The sequence below is a fragment of the Carassius carassius genome, chromosome 21, assembly GCF_963082965.1.
Source record: "Carassius carassius chromosome 21, fCarCar2.1, whole genome shotgun sequence".
Lineage (NCBI taxonomy): Eukaryota > Metazoa > Chordata > Actinopteri > Cypriniformes > Cyprinidae > Carassius > Carassius carassius.
In genome coordinates, this window is record NC_081775.1 from 23,823,492 (window position 1) to 23,837,513 (window position 14,022).

Here is a 14,022-nt window from a genome sequence, read left to right on the forward strand (position 1 = left end):
GCTTTCCAAAATTTTCATGAACTGTAAAAATTTAATATAGGCTGAGATTATTAAGCAGTCTGTGTTCTGAACTCAGTACTACTCATGTCCTACGGAACAATCTTCCAAAGGTCACAAAATTAATAACTACACTAAAAGACTTCAAGTCTTCTCAAGAATATAGCTGAGTAGGTGTTCTTCTTAGTATCACATCTTAAATGAGTGGAAAGTGGTCGGTAATGAGATGTAGAAAGTGAACTGAGAGCAAAGATAAGGGTACATTTGTTTATTTATACAGTGCAGGGAAAGACTAAAATGTAATGTCTCTGCGAGAGATGACTAACAGGTTTCAAGTGCAGCGAGAAGCATGAAGATTGGACGATTAATCAATACCGCAGGCAAAGGATTTCTCAGAGACTGCACATCCCACATGCACAGGGATGTCAGCAAGGAGCACCAACCAACTACTGAGAAAATGAAAGTGGATGAAAAGGATAACCTTCTCAATCTGAAGTTTTGACATGTGATAGAATACGCAGGTTACACCTCAAACATTCGCAGAAGCATTCAAATATTGAACCTGAAAAAGCACAAAATGGCGTTGTTAAGATTTTACTTTGAAAAAAGCTTGTTGCTTTGGCTACAGCTGTTCAGTTGCAAACTTGGAAGCAAATTAGCATGTTTCAAAGCACAGGCTTCCAACAGAGTTTCTAGAACAGTGGTTTTGATGTATGAGTGGAGTCTGTAAAGTAAATCACATAAATAAATTAAAAGAAAAACTAAAAGAAAAATAATTATAAATGGCACACATTCTCATTAGCACAAGTATTCACGAAATAAAAAAGTATAATGAAACAGAATAAGTACACACAGCCTCTAAGAAATCTCTAACAAGGAAATCTCCAGGAGTCATTTGGTTTTCACCTCTCACAAAACTCTTTCAGTCATCTCTAAAGAACTGTAGATGTGACACTTGATACTGACACAGCCATGACTCCAAGAGATTCACTTTTTGGAGTTTGATAACAAGTTGGACGCTGGGGGACTGCGTGGGTAAGTTTGTTTTATTTCTTTATTTATTCCTTTCAAATCTTGAATACATGAGCTAGTATGAAAATAGCACCAACACTACTGCCCACTTTCAGTAAGCAGAACAAGGAAGAGTTTACGTTCTTGATAAATGTAGAATTAAATATGTATTGTAATTAGAAAATTCTTATAGACTTTTGCTCTTCAAAACAATTAAGGTGACTGTGGGAGGCATTGTAGGGTGTGAAAAGATAGATCTGATTCTAAATATATATACTAAATGATTATTAAAGACATTTATTGTGGATTTTTGTTATGTTTTTATCAGTTTTTTATACTCTCATTCTGATGTCACCCATTCACTGCATATCAGTTGGTGAGCAAGTGATGTAATATTAAATTTCTCAAAATCTTTTCAAATGAAAAACAAAATCAAGCGTCAATTTTCATCAATTTTTTTATTTTGGGTGATCTATTTCATTTATATACGTACAGCTTCTCTAAGTGGCAGTATATTAAAAATAGCACATATAAAATGTAAATTATAATGTATCACATTAAATATTTAATGATACAACATGTTATACATATTTTCAATATTACTATAATTTTTTATATATTAAAAAGATTATGTTAAAAACAAAAATGTATATTAAAATTCTAAATTTCAAAAAATGTTTAATATTAAATATATTATTCAATATATATAAAAAATATTATTCATCATAAAAGAATACATTAAATATAAAAAAATTCAAGCAATGTTATTTTCCTCATTAATCAAAAGCCGCTATCCTTGAACAATGCAGTGGTGAATTATCCTTCTGGGTTGGACTGCTAATCAATGTCATCATGACTGAAAAGCTCTACAGAAAAACCGTTTAACAACCAAACGCTGCAACACCTCCCGGGCGCAGGATACCACGATACGACTCTGGAATGACGACCGGAAATCCCAGGATCACTTATGCATCATTTCCATTTCAAACTAAATTGTACCTTCATTTCAGCAGCCATGTTCAGATCTGGTCGGTGCACAGGGATAAATAAGGAGAATCTCTAGCAGTGAGAAGAACAAAGGTTAGGTTGGTTTCAATCAAAGCCTTGCTTTTCATTTCAAAGGACCGAAACAGTGGAGGGACACTGCAGCTCATTAGACCACAGCTTAATCAGTTCTCTAAAAAGCTTTGAAAGCGCAGCAGAGCATCTGGGCTGCCAATGCCCTTCCTTTTTCCTGCCCACATTGATTCATTTTTTTCTCTTTTCAGGCAGCCCTCAGTACACCAATATTGTGCCAAGCCCAATCTCACGTACAACGCCTCACAGTTCCTTCCGGGAGACCTTCAGCTTGCGACAAACCACCCTGAAAATCCACATACAGTTTAAGGATCCTTTAAGCACAAAGAAGTGGATGGCGACCTCTCTGTTATGATGTGGCCATGGAAACAGACTCGCTCTCAGACTGTAGTTCATCCACAGTAGCTCTGTTTGTTTGAGAATGGCTTTAATTCTATTTGGGAATAAATGATTGGTCTGTGAGTTAATTTAATTGATTAATAATTTAGAAAAGATTTAATTTAGTGTTTCCTCTGCTCAAATCCGACTTGCCGCTCATTACTGAGCAAATTACACATGGGTGGAGGAGATAGGGAAAATGAAGGAAAAGTAATTTGCATAATTACTGCTAATAAACACGTTGCACACTGCAGATGTGCGAAATGATTAGCGCATGCATTCACGTCTGCAAATCAAAGAAACACATGCCAATTGCCATATTTCCATCAGATGTGACATTCATCAATACAAGTACCTTCCCTCTTGTCTTGTTAAAATTAGATGCACTAGGGATGAAAAAACTACCAATTTTCATCTCTTTCATTTACATCTATTTATCTATCAGTTAAAAACTCTTTAATCCATCCATCCTCTTTAATCCATACTCCATCCATCCATCCATCCATCTATTTATCTATGCCAAGCAAATATTAAAAGTTTCTCTTGATAAACTTTACATTTACAGTTCAAAATAAGTTAATTATACTTCCTTGCATTCAAATTGCAATTCTACATCCTGTTTGCAAATGTGATTCAAATTCAGGAATTAAAACTTTAATTTAAAATATATTCTTTTCATATCCCCCCTGCCAGAGACACGTCTAATAGTTCAACTATTTAACATGGAACGTTGTCTTATAAATCTTAAAAATAGAGTGAAACAGAATATAGCTAATGGCGGAAGTCCTCTGTCTGTATGTGTACAAAAACACATTTAAAAAAGCACACAGATTGAATTCAAATTAGCAAAATATGTATAATTTTAGCTAAAAGTATTTTATGGAAAAAAACTATTATTGCAGCAAATATTCATATTCCTTACCAAATAAAATAAAAAAACAGTGACTTATGGATTATTCATGACAACAGGTAGGTCACAGCAGAAGATTTAAAAGCCGTCACTAATTGTCTTGAAATGTATTGCTGAAGCCTGTGGATTTGTAACTGTTACTGATTTGCAGCTGTGCTTTAAAAAGATTAATTTAGAGACATAACTTTAGAGACACAACACGGTACAAACAAGTGGCTTTTTTTTTTACTTTTTGATGTCGCAATTCTTATGTATCTTATACACAAAGATCCATTTATATTTATATGTTAAAGGGTTAGTTCACACAAAAATGAAAATTCTGTCATTAAATCAGTGGTTAAACCTTTTTTATGAAGCTACAAGAATACTTTTTGTGTGTGCAAAGAAAACAAAAATAATGGCTTTATTCAACAATTACTTGAATCACTGATGTCACATGGACTACTTTAATGATGTCCATACTACCTGTCTGGGCTCTGAACATGGTAGTTCCCTTGCGGTCTATGCAGGGTCCAAAGATGAAGGAAGGTCTTGCGGGGTTGGAATGACATGAGGGTGAGTAATTAATGACAGAATTTTCATTTTTGTGTGAACTATTCCTTTAAATGCATGAAGAAATTACATTGACAAGCTTTATTTTGATGTACGTCAAATTAAATCTGTAAGCCTGAAACATTTATCATTTAACTTTATTAATACTGAATTATATATGTTTTTGTTATTTCTGCAGACTCCTTAGTGCCCCCTTTGCATCCAAGCGCAACTTGCACTAAACCACATAAATCTTTAAAAAGTTCCTCCCCGAAATCCGTTCCCTTGAAAGCACTGCTGCTAAATATATTAAATCAAGTTGACCTCACAAATCAGCTAATCAGTTGGTGGATGACTAGTCCACCCTCCTCCTGACCCATCAGTAACAAGCACACGCACATTACTGTGTTTGTATGTGTGTATGTAGAACAATAACGCAGCTGTGGCTTGAAACAAACCGCCAGCTAGAACAAATCTGAAGTGTCTCTTTATGTAGCTATGCATCAGTTCATGGCATCTCTCTTCTGCACAAATGTCTGCTGTTGTTGTCGCCATGACCTTCTGTTTTCTCTGGCTGATAGTCACCCTGTTGCATCTCTAGTCTAGAGAAAACAATCGCTTTGATCAAGTTATTGCCTTCTGTGAGTACAGCTCAAGCCTCCCACGCATTGCTGTTCTGCAGGGTGCTTGGTGGAAAGCACTGCAACTATGTTGCGAGATTGCCTCGTTTTTTTGTAATACCTCTGTATTGCATGTACGCCTGCTATCTGCTCGCTGCTGGTTGACTCGGGCACCTCGACTGAAGTCCAGCTTTTCCCACCCACGCCTTTTTTTTCTGCCTCTCCAGCACTTTTGAAACTTTTCCTCTAGCATGGCGCGCACTCACAACTCATCCATATGGAATCAACGCTCTCGGCTCTGCTGCTGTGAAAGCTAACAGTGATTTCAGCAAATCTTCAGAGTCCTTCAGCTGAAATGAGATAGCGGATGAGAAAAGGGACATACAGTATGACAGGGAAAAAAAATCAATGTGCAAGGCATTGTAGTGTAGGTGTGGGAGCTTCAGCTGTGGGGGGTTTAATGGGTGAGCTGCTGGGAGATTTGGACTCTGAACTTCTATAGGATCATGTGACACTGAAGAGTGGAGTAATGGCTGCTGAAATGTGCAAGTATAGTTTAAATCTGATAACAGTGGTATCATAAATTTCGCTAGTTCAAACATAATTGTACCAAAAAATATATTATTTTAGTATTTAGTATTATTTTATAATAATAAAAAATTACTATAATAAATAAAAATAATAATTAGTAGTAGTAGTATCAGTATTATAGTATTATTATCAACAATAAAGCAATAAATAATAACAGCAACAATATTCAGCCCAGATTCAGTCAAACGCAGCAAAGCAAAAACCCAGGAGTTTTTGAAGGTAAAAAAGTGGTTGATTCTGGCCAGGTCAATTTCCTGATTTCAACCCGATTGAGCATGCATTTCACTTGCTGAAGACAAAACTACAGGCAAAAAGACCCACAAACAAACAACAACTGAATTCAGCTGCAGTAAAGGCCTGGCAAAGCATCACAAAGGAGGTAAATGGTTGTAATTCCTAGTAGTGTTGTCAAAAGACCCGGTACTTCGGTACCAAGTCGGTACTAAAAAAATGTAAATGTGACGGTACCAGGTTTCTTTAAGTACCGGTAGTCCCGTTCAAACCCGGTTCAGCGCTATGATTTCCGCGAAGCAGAAAACGAGGACGATATCTCAAAATCCAGTCATGAAAATGAAACTTACATTTTAATATGGACAGTCATGGAATTTGTCAAAGTTAGCATTAATTAATCAAATCAAATCTCCATATGGACCAGTATCTGTAAATGTTAAGCTGCAAAAGTTGTTTGAAATATGAATCCGTGTTCTGCGCATCTCTGTGTGAATTAATGAATGGCAGAGACGTGCGGGTTTGTTTACTACATAGACTGAAGCGCATGACGCTTGCATTAATTTCAGCATCTGAGCTTCAGAGTTCAGAGTTTTCAGTTTCTCACACATGCAAAGAGAGAGAGAGCGAGAGTCTTACCACACTGAATCGACACGCTATATGTAAACTATTCTTTGTTGTCTTCTCCTGTCAAAATAATGGAGTTCATTTAGAATTATTCATTTTCATTTTTGAACAAACAGAAGACATACCGGTTTCTCCGGCAGTGGGTGGAGCTAATGCGCAAATGGCAATTTCATTGGCTGGCGCTGATCTCTAACCGTCCCTGTTTTGATTTCAGCAAATCATTTTGACCAACGCAGACAACATGATTAATATTCATGAACCCAGCAGCTCATCAATTCATAGTGCATTGTATATACATTAGTATGAAAGTAGAATTAGTAGTAGTATTATCTTTTAATAATAATTAATATGATCTATTACTATTTTTTTGCAGAAACCCTCAATGACCAAAAATATCTTAATCATCACCACCAGTCTTAAGTTCAGTTAAAAGGACAAATATGCATTCATTAGGCGTGAAAGTTAATTTTTACTTAAAGGCATTGTGCTACTAAATATTACTATTATTTAGTAAAATGTATGTGATACTGCTACTGTTGAAAAAATTTATAAAACTTTATTTTTTAAAGAAATAAATCATAATATTTCTTCAATGTTTTAATTTTAATAGCAAATCCCCTTTATTTACCAAAAATAAAATGTGTTTAAATTTCATAAATGAAAAGACAAATTAAATTTGGGAGAAACTTGTTTACTGTTTTTCATAATTATATAACTTGTAGAAAAACTTTAAACACAATTGTAAATAAGTATAAAGAATGGCATTGGTTTTATTTTTAGTGCTAAAAAGTTTTTTTTTTTAATTAGCATATTTTGTGTTTTGCTTTGGTACCGAAATTGGTACCGAGAACCGTGGATTTTCACTGGTATCGGTACCGAATACTGAAATTTTGGTACCGTGACAACACTAATTCCTAGCATTTTATATTTTTGTTCAACCCCTTGAATTAAAGCTTAAAGTCTGCACTTCAGTTTAATCTTTATTGTTTTATTTTTAATTCTGTTCTGGTGGTAAACAGAGGCAAAATTATGAAAATTGTGTCAGTGTCCAAAAATACAAGGACCTCACTATACATACATCAGAAGAACAATTTATAACTAATAATAAAATATACGTTAAAAATCAGTTCTGGATATTGGTTAACAGCCATTTAAACATAACAACAATCTGCAAGGTCATGAAAAAGCTTTAATGAGCATTATAGATTATCTTGTTAAATTTTTCTATAGTGGTCCTTATACCGTTTTTGGTTCTCCTCTCCATTCTGCATGCACACTTTACATCTCTTCAATCCAACCTGCAGTGCCTCTTACATCACTCCTCACATTCTTTAGTTCAAGGCCTCTATAAATCTCTCAAAACATTTTTTCTAACTTATTACTAAGGTAACTCACAGTGCTGGAGAGCAGGAAAGAAAGGGAGGTGATGGAATCGTGACTGTGTGTACTTCTGTTTGTTTTTTGTGCATTCCTGTGTGAGCGAGAGTATGACTATGCTGGAGAGCGAGGGAGAGAGAGAGATAGAGAGAGAGAGAGAGAGAGAGAGAGAGAGAGAGAAAACGAGCGCACAGCATGCATGCAGTGGTGCTGATGATCTGTATCATACATTTGTTGAAATATCTCTAGTTTGTCTCAGTGATAGTGAGAGGAAATATAACAAAGGGACTTGATTTGAGGACTGTTGTAAACGTTGCTTCCTCTCATCTTTTCAAAAATGTACCATGACTTTGAAGTGCTTCATTTTGTCACAGTGGGCATCCAGCCTCATACAATGTAAACCACATCCAGTCCAAATGGTTCGGAATAAAAGATTCAAAAGCCCTATCTGGCTTGGTAAAATCTAGATAAAGACCAACATTCGAGACACACTACCTTCTAAGCCACGATTCATAAGAAACATTAATTGACATCTAAGTCCATTAGGATTACAAGCGATTCCTAATAAGCGTTAAATTATTATTTCATTCTGTCATCTGACCATCTGTTCTTGCAAACAAGACACATGTAGGTCATTATCGTTATGCACTACCTTCTGAACTTGTACATGTGTTGTAATTTAGGAATGTATTTCAGGGTACGCCAGATTTACACATTCACAAAATAGCAAAAATAAGAAAGACAGTGGGAAAAAAAGCATGAGTTTGTCATTGCTAAGTTGTTAATGTTTTGCCGGAAACCAGAGTTGTGCGCCAACTTTAAATGTATGGAAGTAGAAATTCTACAAAATTCAACTAGAAAGGCAAAGTTGGTCAAGACAACTTTAAATATTGTCTTGATAAAGCTTTGTTTAAAACTTTTTTGAAAAAGATGGATGGATTGATCTAGATGGATGGATCAAGCTAATTCAAATCCAAATTTACACTTCTTACATTTTGTCCAAACCTCCTGCAAACTTTTTGATTAAAGAACCAAAAAACAAAACAAAAGAAGAAACACCTGGGATATTTCCTAATAAATTTCATTTCAAGTAATTTTCAAAGTCAGTGTACTTATACACCCAGTGAAATGGTGTAAAAAAAAAGACAAAAACAAAATAAATTATTTAACATTCACTCCAAGGTCACTTCACTGGAATATTGTGACAAAAGAAACTAAGTAGTTATTTCAATCTAAAAAAAAAACATGTTTAATATTTTATCCAATATATTAAGACAATGTGGACATGAAAATGTACTGGAAAATGTAAATACCCGAAATCAGAGAGATTTTTTTTATCTGAGGCCATCCTAGAAATCACCCCACAAATGGCAAAACCTCAGGCTCCATTTAACCTGATTGATGGAACCATTTCCCTGTGCAGGGGTGTTAAAAAAGGCGTTTGAATCCAAAAGCTGTTGAGCAAAAGGATCTCCTTTTTTACCGTTTACACAAAACAGCTCCCACACCTCTGAAATGTGGGCCAATTAATCGCATCTGAAACACAGCAGGGATTTTTCCTCTTTTAGATGGGTAACATTTACAAAGGGATCTCCTGAGAGCAAAAAAACAGATACGTCAATAATGCCTAGCTGTCCTAGTCAATTGACAAACAACAAGCACTTTCTGCACACCAGCAATAGCTAATTGCACATAGCAAGGGTGTATTTCTCATTATCGACAAAACCATGTATCTTTGACTTGGAATTCTGAGTATGCTTGTTACCACTACAAATTATGTCTGCAGATATATGACATGCTGGAAAAATTAGGGCAAATGCACAAGGCCATCTACATTTAAAACAGATTTAATGAGCATAGACACTGACACCTTGATTACACCCCTGCGGTTCTGAATGATGATATTCTCTGGAAAGCCATCTGTAACCAAACAAGCTGATAGACCTTGGATGAGCGCATCAATTCAAAGGCTTTCAAGAATGGCCAGAGTGTTTCTCTGAAGAGAAACCATCTTAAAGGTAGGGATCAATACAAATAATTGCAAAATCAGTAGGAATGTGTGATTTCATTTGCATTAAGGTCGCATAAGAAATGCAGAAGAGCCCTATTTACTGGATGCATCTGATACTGTAAACATTTCATTAGTGCATGTGTTTAATTTTTTTTTTTTTAAATGCTTTGACCTTGTAATGTTTACTCAAAACGGAACGTTCTTCTGGAAAAATCAGACTTCTCTCTGGTGACATGTGCAGTGCTACTCCAATCATTTAACCTGCTTAAAAGTGTATGCATATTGAAAAGTGTTTGAAGGTTTGAGAACAATGCCCACATTTCAAAAACCAATCAACAACGAATGCACAGAACTAAGTCCCGCTCTGCAGTTTTTTTGTTTCTCATAATCCATTACACTTGGATGTACATCACAGAACAGAAGAAAAGATATATCACTACTTCAGTTTCATCAGGGTGGAGACTTAAATGGCACCTTTTACATATGAGAATCGCAACGAGAAGTGTTTCTGCTCAGTACATCTCTCTGGTGTTGGATCAGAAACAGAAAAAAGGCCAAAGAACATCACAAAATTTCTGTTTAATGTATTTCTAAAGTGGTTTGTGACAGTAATCCGGATGACAAGGGGGCGGCAGGAAAGGAAGTGTGAAATTAAGATAGTGAACACAGTAGAATGCAATGTAAAAATCCTTCCTGGAGCCCAATAATCTGTCACCTTCAACAACAACGACAAAAAACAATTAGTTCCATCTCAATTCTGCTGGCAAGGAATTGGAAGATTACGATACTGGAGGATGAAGTGCGATATGTAGTTATTAATCCGTTCAACGTTCGCCTTAAGGGGGAAAGCCTGAAAGAGCTTTTATGCAGGAATGATTTATTCAACAGTGGCGCGAGAGCATCTGCCAGGTGTTATGGAAAGACCGGTAATATCAAAGGAGAACATGCACATTATTATTTGTTTGCCTGCACACCAAAAAGCACGCCAGCGGGCTGAAAACGGCAGTCGCCACTCAAAGTGACGCAGAACCCAGCAGGTGACAAGTAGGAAGCATATGGAAACGATTCCGAAAGACACAACAAACAGAACAAAACTCCTCACAAATTGAAACAGTTTGACAAGACGTACATACAAACGCTCCTTTTTCCAACTCTGATAAAAAGCCATAAATAAAAAAAAAATAAATAAAAACATGGCAGGCAGGGTCCTACCAAGTATGTGCCACGGTGAAGCGCCTCTGCTTGTGGTTGTTGTTGTTAAGAAGCATCCGTCGGAGGAGACGGGGGGAGTTCCGTGGCGACAGTCGGGGCGAAATGGAAGAGGGCGAGCGGCGGTGCCCTCGGGGTCGCTCCTGCTGCAGGAGGTTCTCCCTCAGGATCTTCACCAGGTCCTCGTTCAACCCGACGTGCTTGGGCATAGGCGGCACTGCCAGCGTGTCCTGGTGGCCCACGGCCGCTTGCTGGGCCATCCTCACGCTTCGTCCGTCCTTCTCCCGCTGCTGGGGGCAAAAACAAAAAAACGTCCACTAATCCAGAGGTAAACTCCCCAGGACGGGGGAGCGCAGGGGTGAGTGAACGAACTCGGACCGTCTCTGCAAGCCCCGTGCGGGCTGCTCAGCGCATGAATGAGTGACTGGAATTAATCGCAGAGAGAGCAGGAGAGCAGAAGAGTGCGTGCTCCTGTCAGGACGACTGCCGAGCTGTGATGGTGTGCTTCTGAGAGAGAAGAGGAGAGGGAGAGAGAAAGGGAGGGAGGGAGGGAGGAGAGACAGAGCGAGCTGTCGATCGGCAGCGCATCACTAACTGCTGACTGCAAGCCACCACTTTGCTAAAGAGCCATTCAAATTGTGTGTGTGTGTGTGTGTGTACAGTATGGAGTAAGCGGCCACTGATGCCAAAAGCAACTTTTTCCTTTCTGTATATTTAAATCTAACTAATTAATGACAAGGATGTGTGCATGCGGTCCAAAGAAAATAGTGTGCGTATTTGCTTATCCTTTGATCAATGAGCAGCTGTTCTAAATATGATTTTATGATGTAGACTTTATGCTGGCAAACATGTCACAAAAAGAAAAGCCTCGTGAGTTAAGGAGACACGAAGATTAATGAATCCTGACAGGAGCCGGCTATAAATATTGCTTATGATGATCACAGCATGCTTATTTTAATAGCTGCAGGAAAGAAATAAAAATCTCTTTTATATCTCTATCATTTCTCTTAGAAAATCAAACGAAATGGAGGCTTTTACTGAAAGCATTAGTTCACCCAAAAATAAAAATGCTGTCATCATTTACTCACCCTTGTGTCATTATAAACCTCTATGACTTTCTTTCTTCTGTGTAACATAGAAGAATATATTTTGAGAAATGGCCTCAAATCTTTGGTTTCCAATGTTCTTCGAGATATTTTCTTTAGCATCCCCCAGAAGAAATTCATACACGTTTCACAGAATTCTCATTTTTGGGTGAACTATCCATTTAAATTTCCTAAGATTTTTCTTAAAAGCCTAAAATCCAGTAATATTACAGATAAGATTTCAACAATGTCTCAAACTGTGCTCAGACTCTTCTGAGACCAAATAAGTACTTTCTTTTTTTACATTTCTGTAGCTTAAACTGTAGAGAATGGCACTGGCAGCTCCAAGGTCATGGGTTTGAATCCCAGGCATGAACTCACAGAACACTTTGGGTATAATGGCAAATGCATAAATGTAAATTAAGTGTAAAGTTCTCATCAGAAGAACAATCCTCAATTGTCTTGGCATCTCTTGTATGGTCTCTGTACTTTGTTTTAGTGTGTACATTTTTTATAACTTTTTTTTACAAAAATTACACTTTTAATATTAAGAAATGTTTATTGAGCAGCAAATCTGCATATCAGAATGATTTATCTGTAGGATCATGTGACACAGAAGACTGGAGTAATGGCTGCTGAAAATTCTGCTTTATAATAACAGAAATAAAAATTTTAAATACAATAAAATACAAAACAGTTCTTTTAAATAGAGACTCCAAAGTTTTGATAATAGTTTGGAACCCCATAAAGGTGAGTAAAAGATTGCAAAATTGTTTAAAAAATACAAATCACATACTCTACATGCACTCACTGGCTACTTTATTAGGTACACCTTGCTAGTACAGGGTTGGCCCCTCTTTTGCCTTTAGAACTGCCTTAAATCTTTGTGGCATAGATTCAACAAGGTGTTGGAAACATTCCTCAGAGATTTTGGTCCATACTGACATGATAGCATCAGTTGCTGCAGATTTGTTGGCTGCACATCCATGACGCAAATCTCTCATTCCACCACATCCAAAAGCTGCTCTATTGGATTGAGATCTGGTGACTGTGGAGGCCATTTGAGTAAAGTGAACTTATTGTCATGTTCAAGAAACCAGTCTGAGATAATTTGAGCTTTGTGACATGGTGCATTATCCTGCTGGAAGTAGCCATCAGAAGATGGGTACACTGTAGTCATAAAGGGATGGACATGGTCAGAAACAGTTTTCAGGCAGGCTGTGGAGTTTAAACGATGCTCAACTAGTAATAAGGGCCCCAAATTTAGCCAAGAAAATACCCCCTGCACCATTACACCACCACCACCAGCATGAACCATTGAGACAAGGCAGGATGGATCCATGCTTTCATGTTCTTTAAGCCACATTCTGACCCTACCATCTGAATGTCGCACCAGAAATCAAGATTCATCAGAACAGGAAACGTTTTTCCAATCTTCTATTGTCCAATTTTGGTGAGCCTGTGTGAATTGTAGCCTTCGTTTCCTGTTCGTAGCTGACAGGAGCAGCACCTGGTGTGGTTTTCTGCTGCTGTAGCCCATATGATTCAGGGTTCGACGTGTTGTGCATTCACAGAAGGTATTCTGCATGCCTTGGTTGTAACGAGTGGTTATTTGAGTTACTGTTGCCTTTCTATCCTCTATAACCAGTCTGCCCATTCTCCTCTGACCTCTGACATCAACAAGACATTTTCGTCCAACTGCTGCTCACTTGTTATTTTCTCTGTAAACCCTAGAGATGGTTGAGTGTGAAAATCCCAGTAGATCAGCAGTTTTTGAAATACTCAGACCAGCACGTTTTGCTCCAACAACCATTCCATGTTCAAAGTCACTTAAATCCCCTTTCTTCCCCATTCTGTTGCTCGGTTTGAACTCCAGCCAGTCATCTTCACCACATCTAGAACCCTAAATGTATTGAGTTGCTGCCATGTGATTGGCTGATAAGCAATTTGTGTTATCAAGCAATTGAACAGGTGTACCTAGTAAAATAGCCGGTGAGTGTATATTTCATATTATAATCAGTTTATTCATTTAAGCCAATACTAAAAAGATGTTCACAGATCTGACTCCTTTATTGTGCACTACATAAAATGTTGATGTATAAAGTCCAACAGGAAATACATTCAATGCATTACATCCACCCACGAGTAAGCACGCATAAGAAAATTCTTCATGATCCTTCATGGATTCATTCCATGTTCTGTAAGCATAACTTCAAACAGTCCCCTGAGCTGAAAATTGCACTTCACCTCCCTAAGAGTGACTGATCACATCTGCACCGCAGGAGGAATGACTTAGCTGGAAGATCAGGGGAGAATTAACACATAATCCAGGAAGACAGACAAAAATAGCTAAATGGACAGGAAGATTGG

General features: G+C 37.3%; 1 protein-coding gene across 4 annotated transcripts in view; it reads right to left on the reverse strand.

Moving 5' to 3' along the window:
• LOC132097925 (cAMP-specific 3',5'-cyclic phosphodiesterase 4D-like) overlaps positions 1-14,022 on the reverse strand; it is a 105,695-nt gene that overhangs the window by 68,488 nt on the left and 23,185 nt on the right. Inside the window, exon 1 of one of the 4 annotated variants that reach the window (XM_059503933.1) lies at positions 10,571-11,101. The exons of 2 other annotated variants lie outside the window; for them this stretch is intronic. In XM_059503933.1, the coding sequence (XP_059359916.1) occupies positions 10,571-10,827 (257 nt within the window). In that variant the 5' untranslated portion in view covers positions 10,828-11,101. Of the gene's footprint in view, positions 1-10,570; positions 11,102-14,022 lie in introns of those variants that run through there. One more of the 4 variants, XM_059503928.1, reaches the window with a different exon arrangement.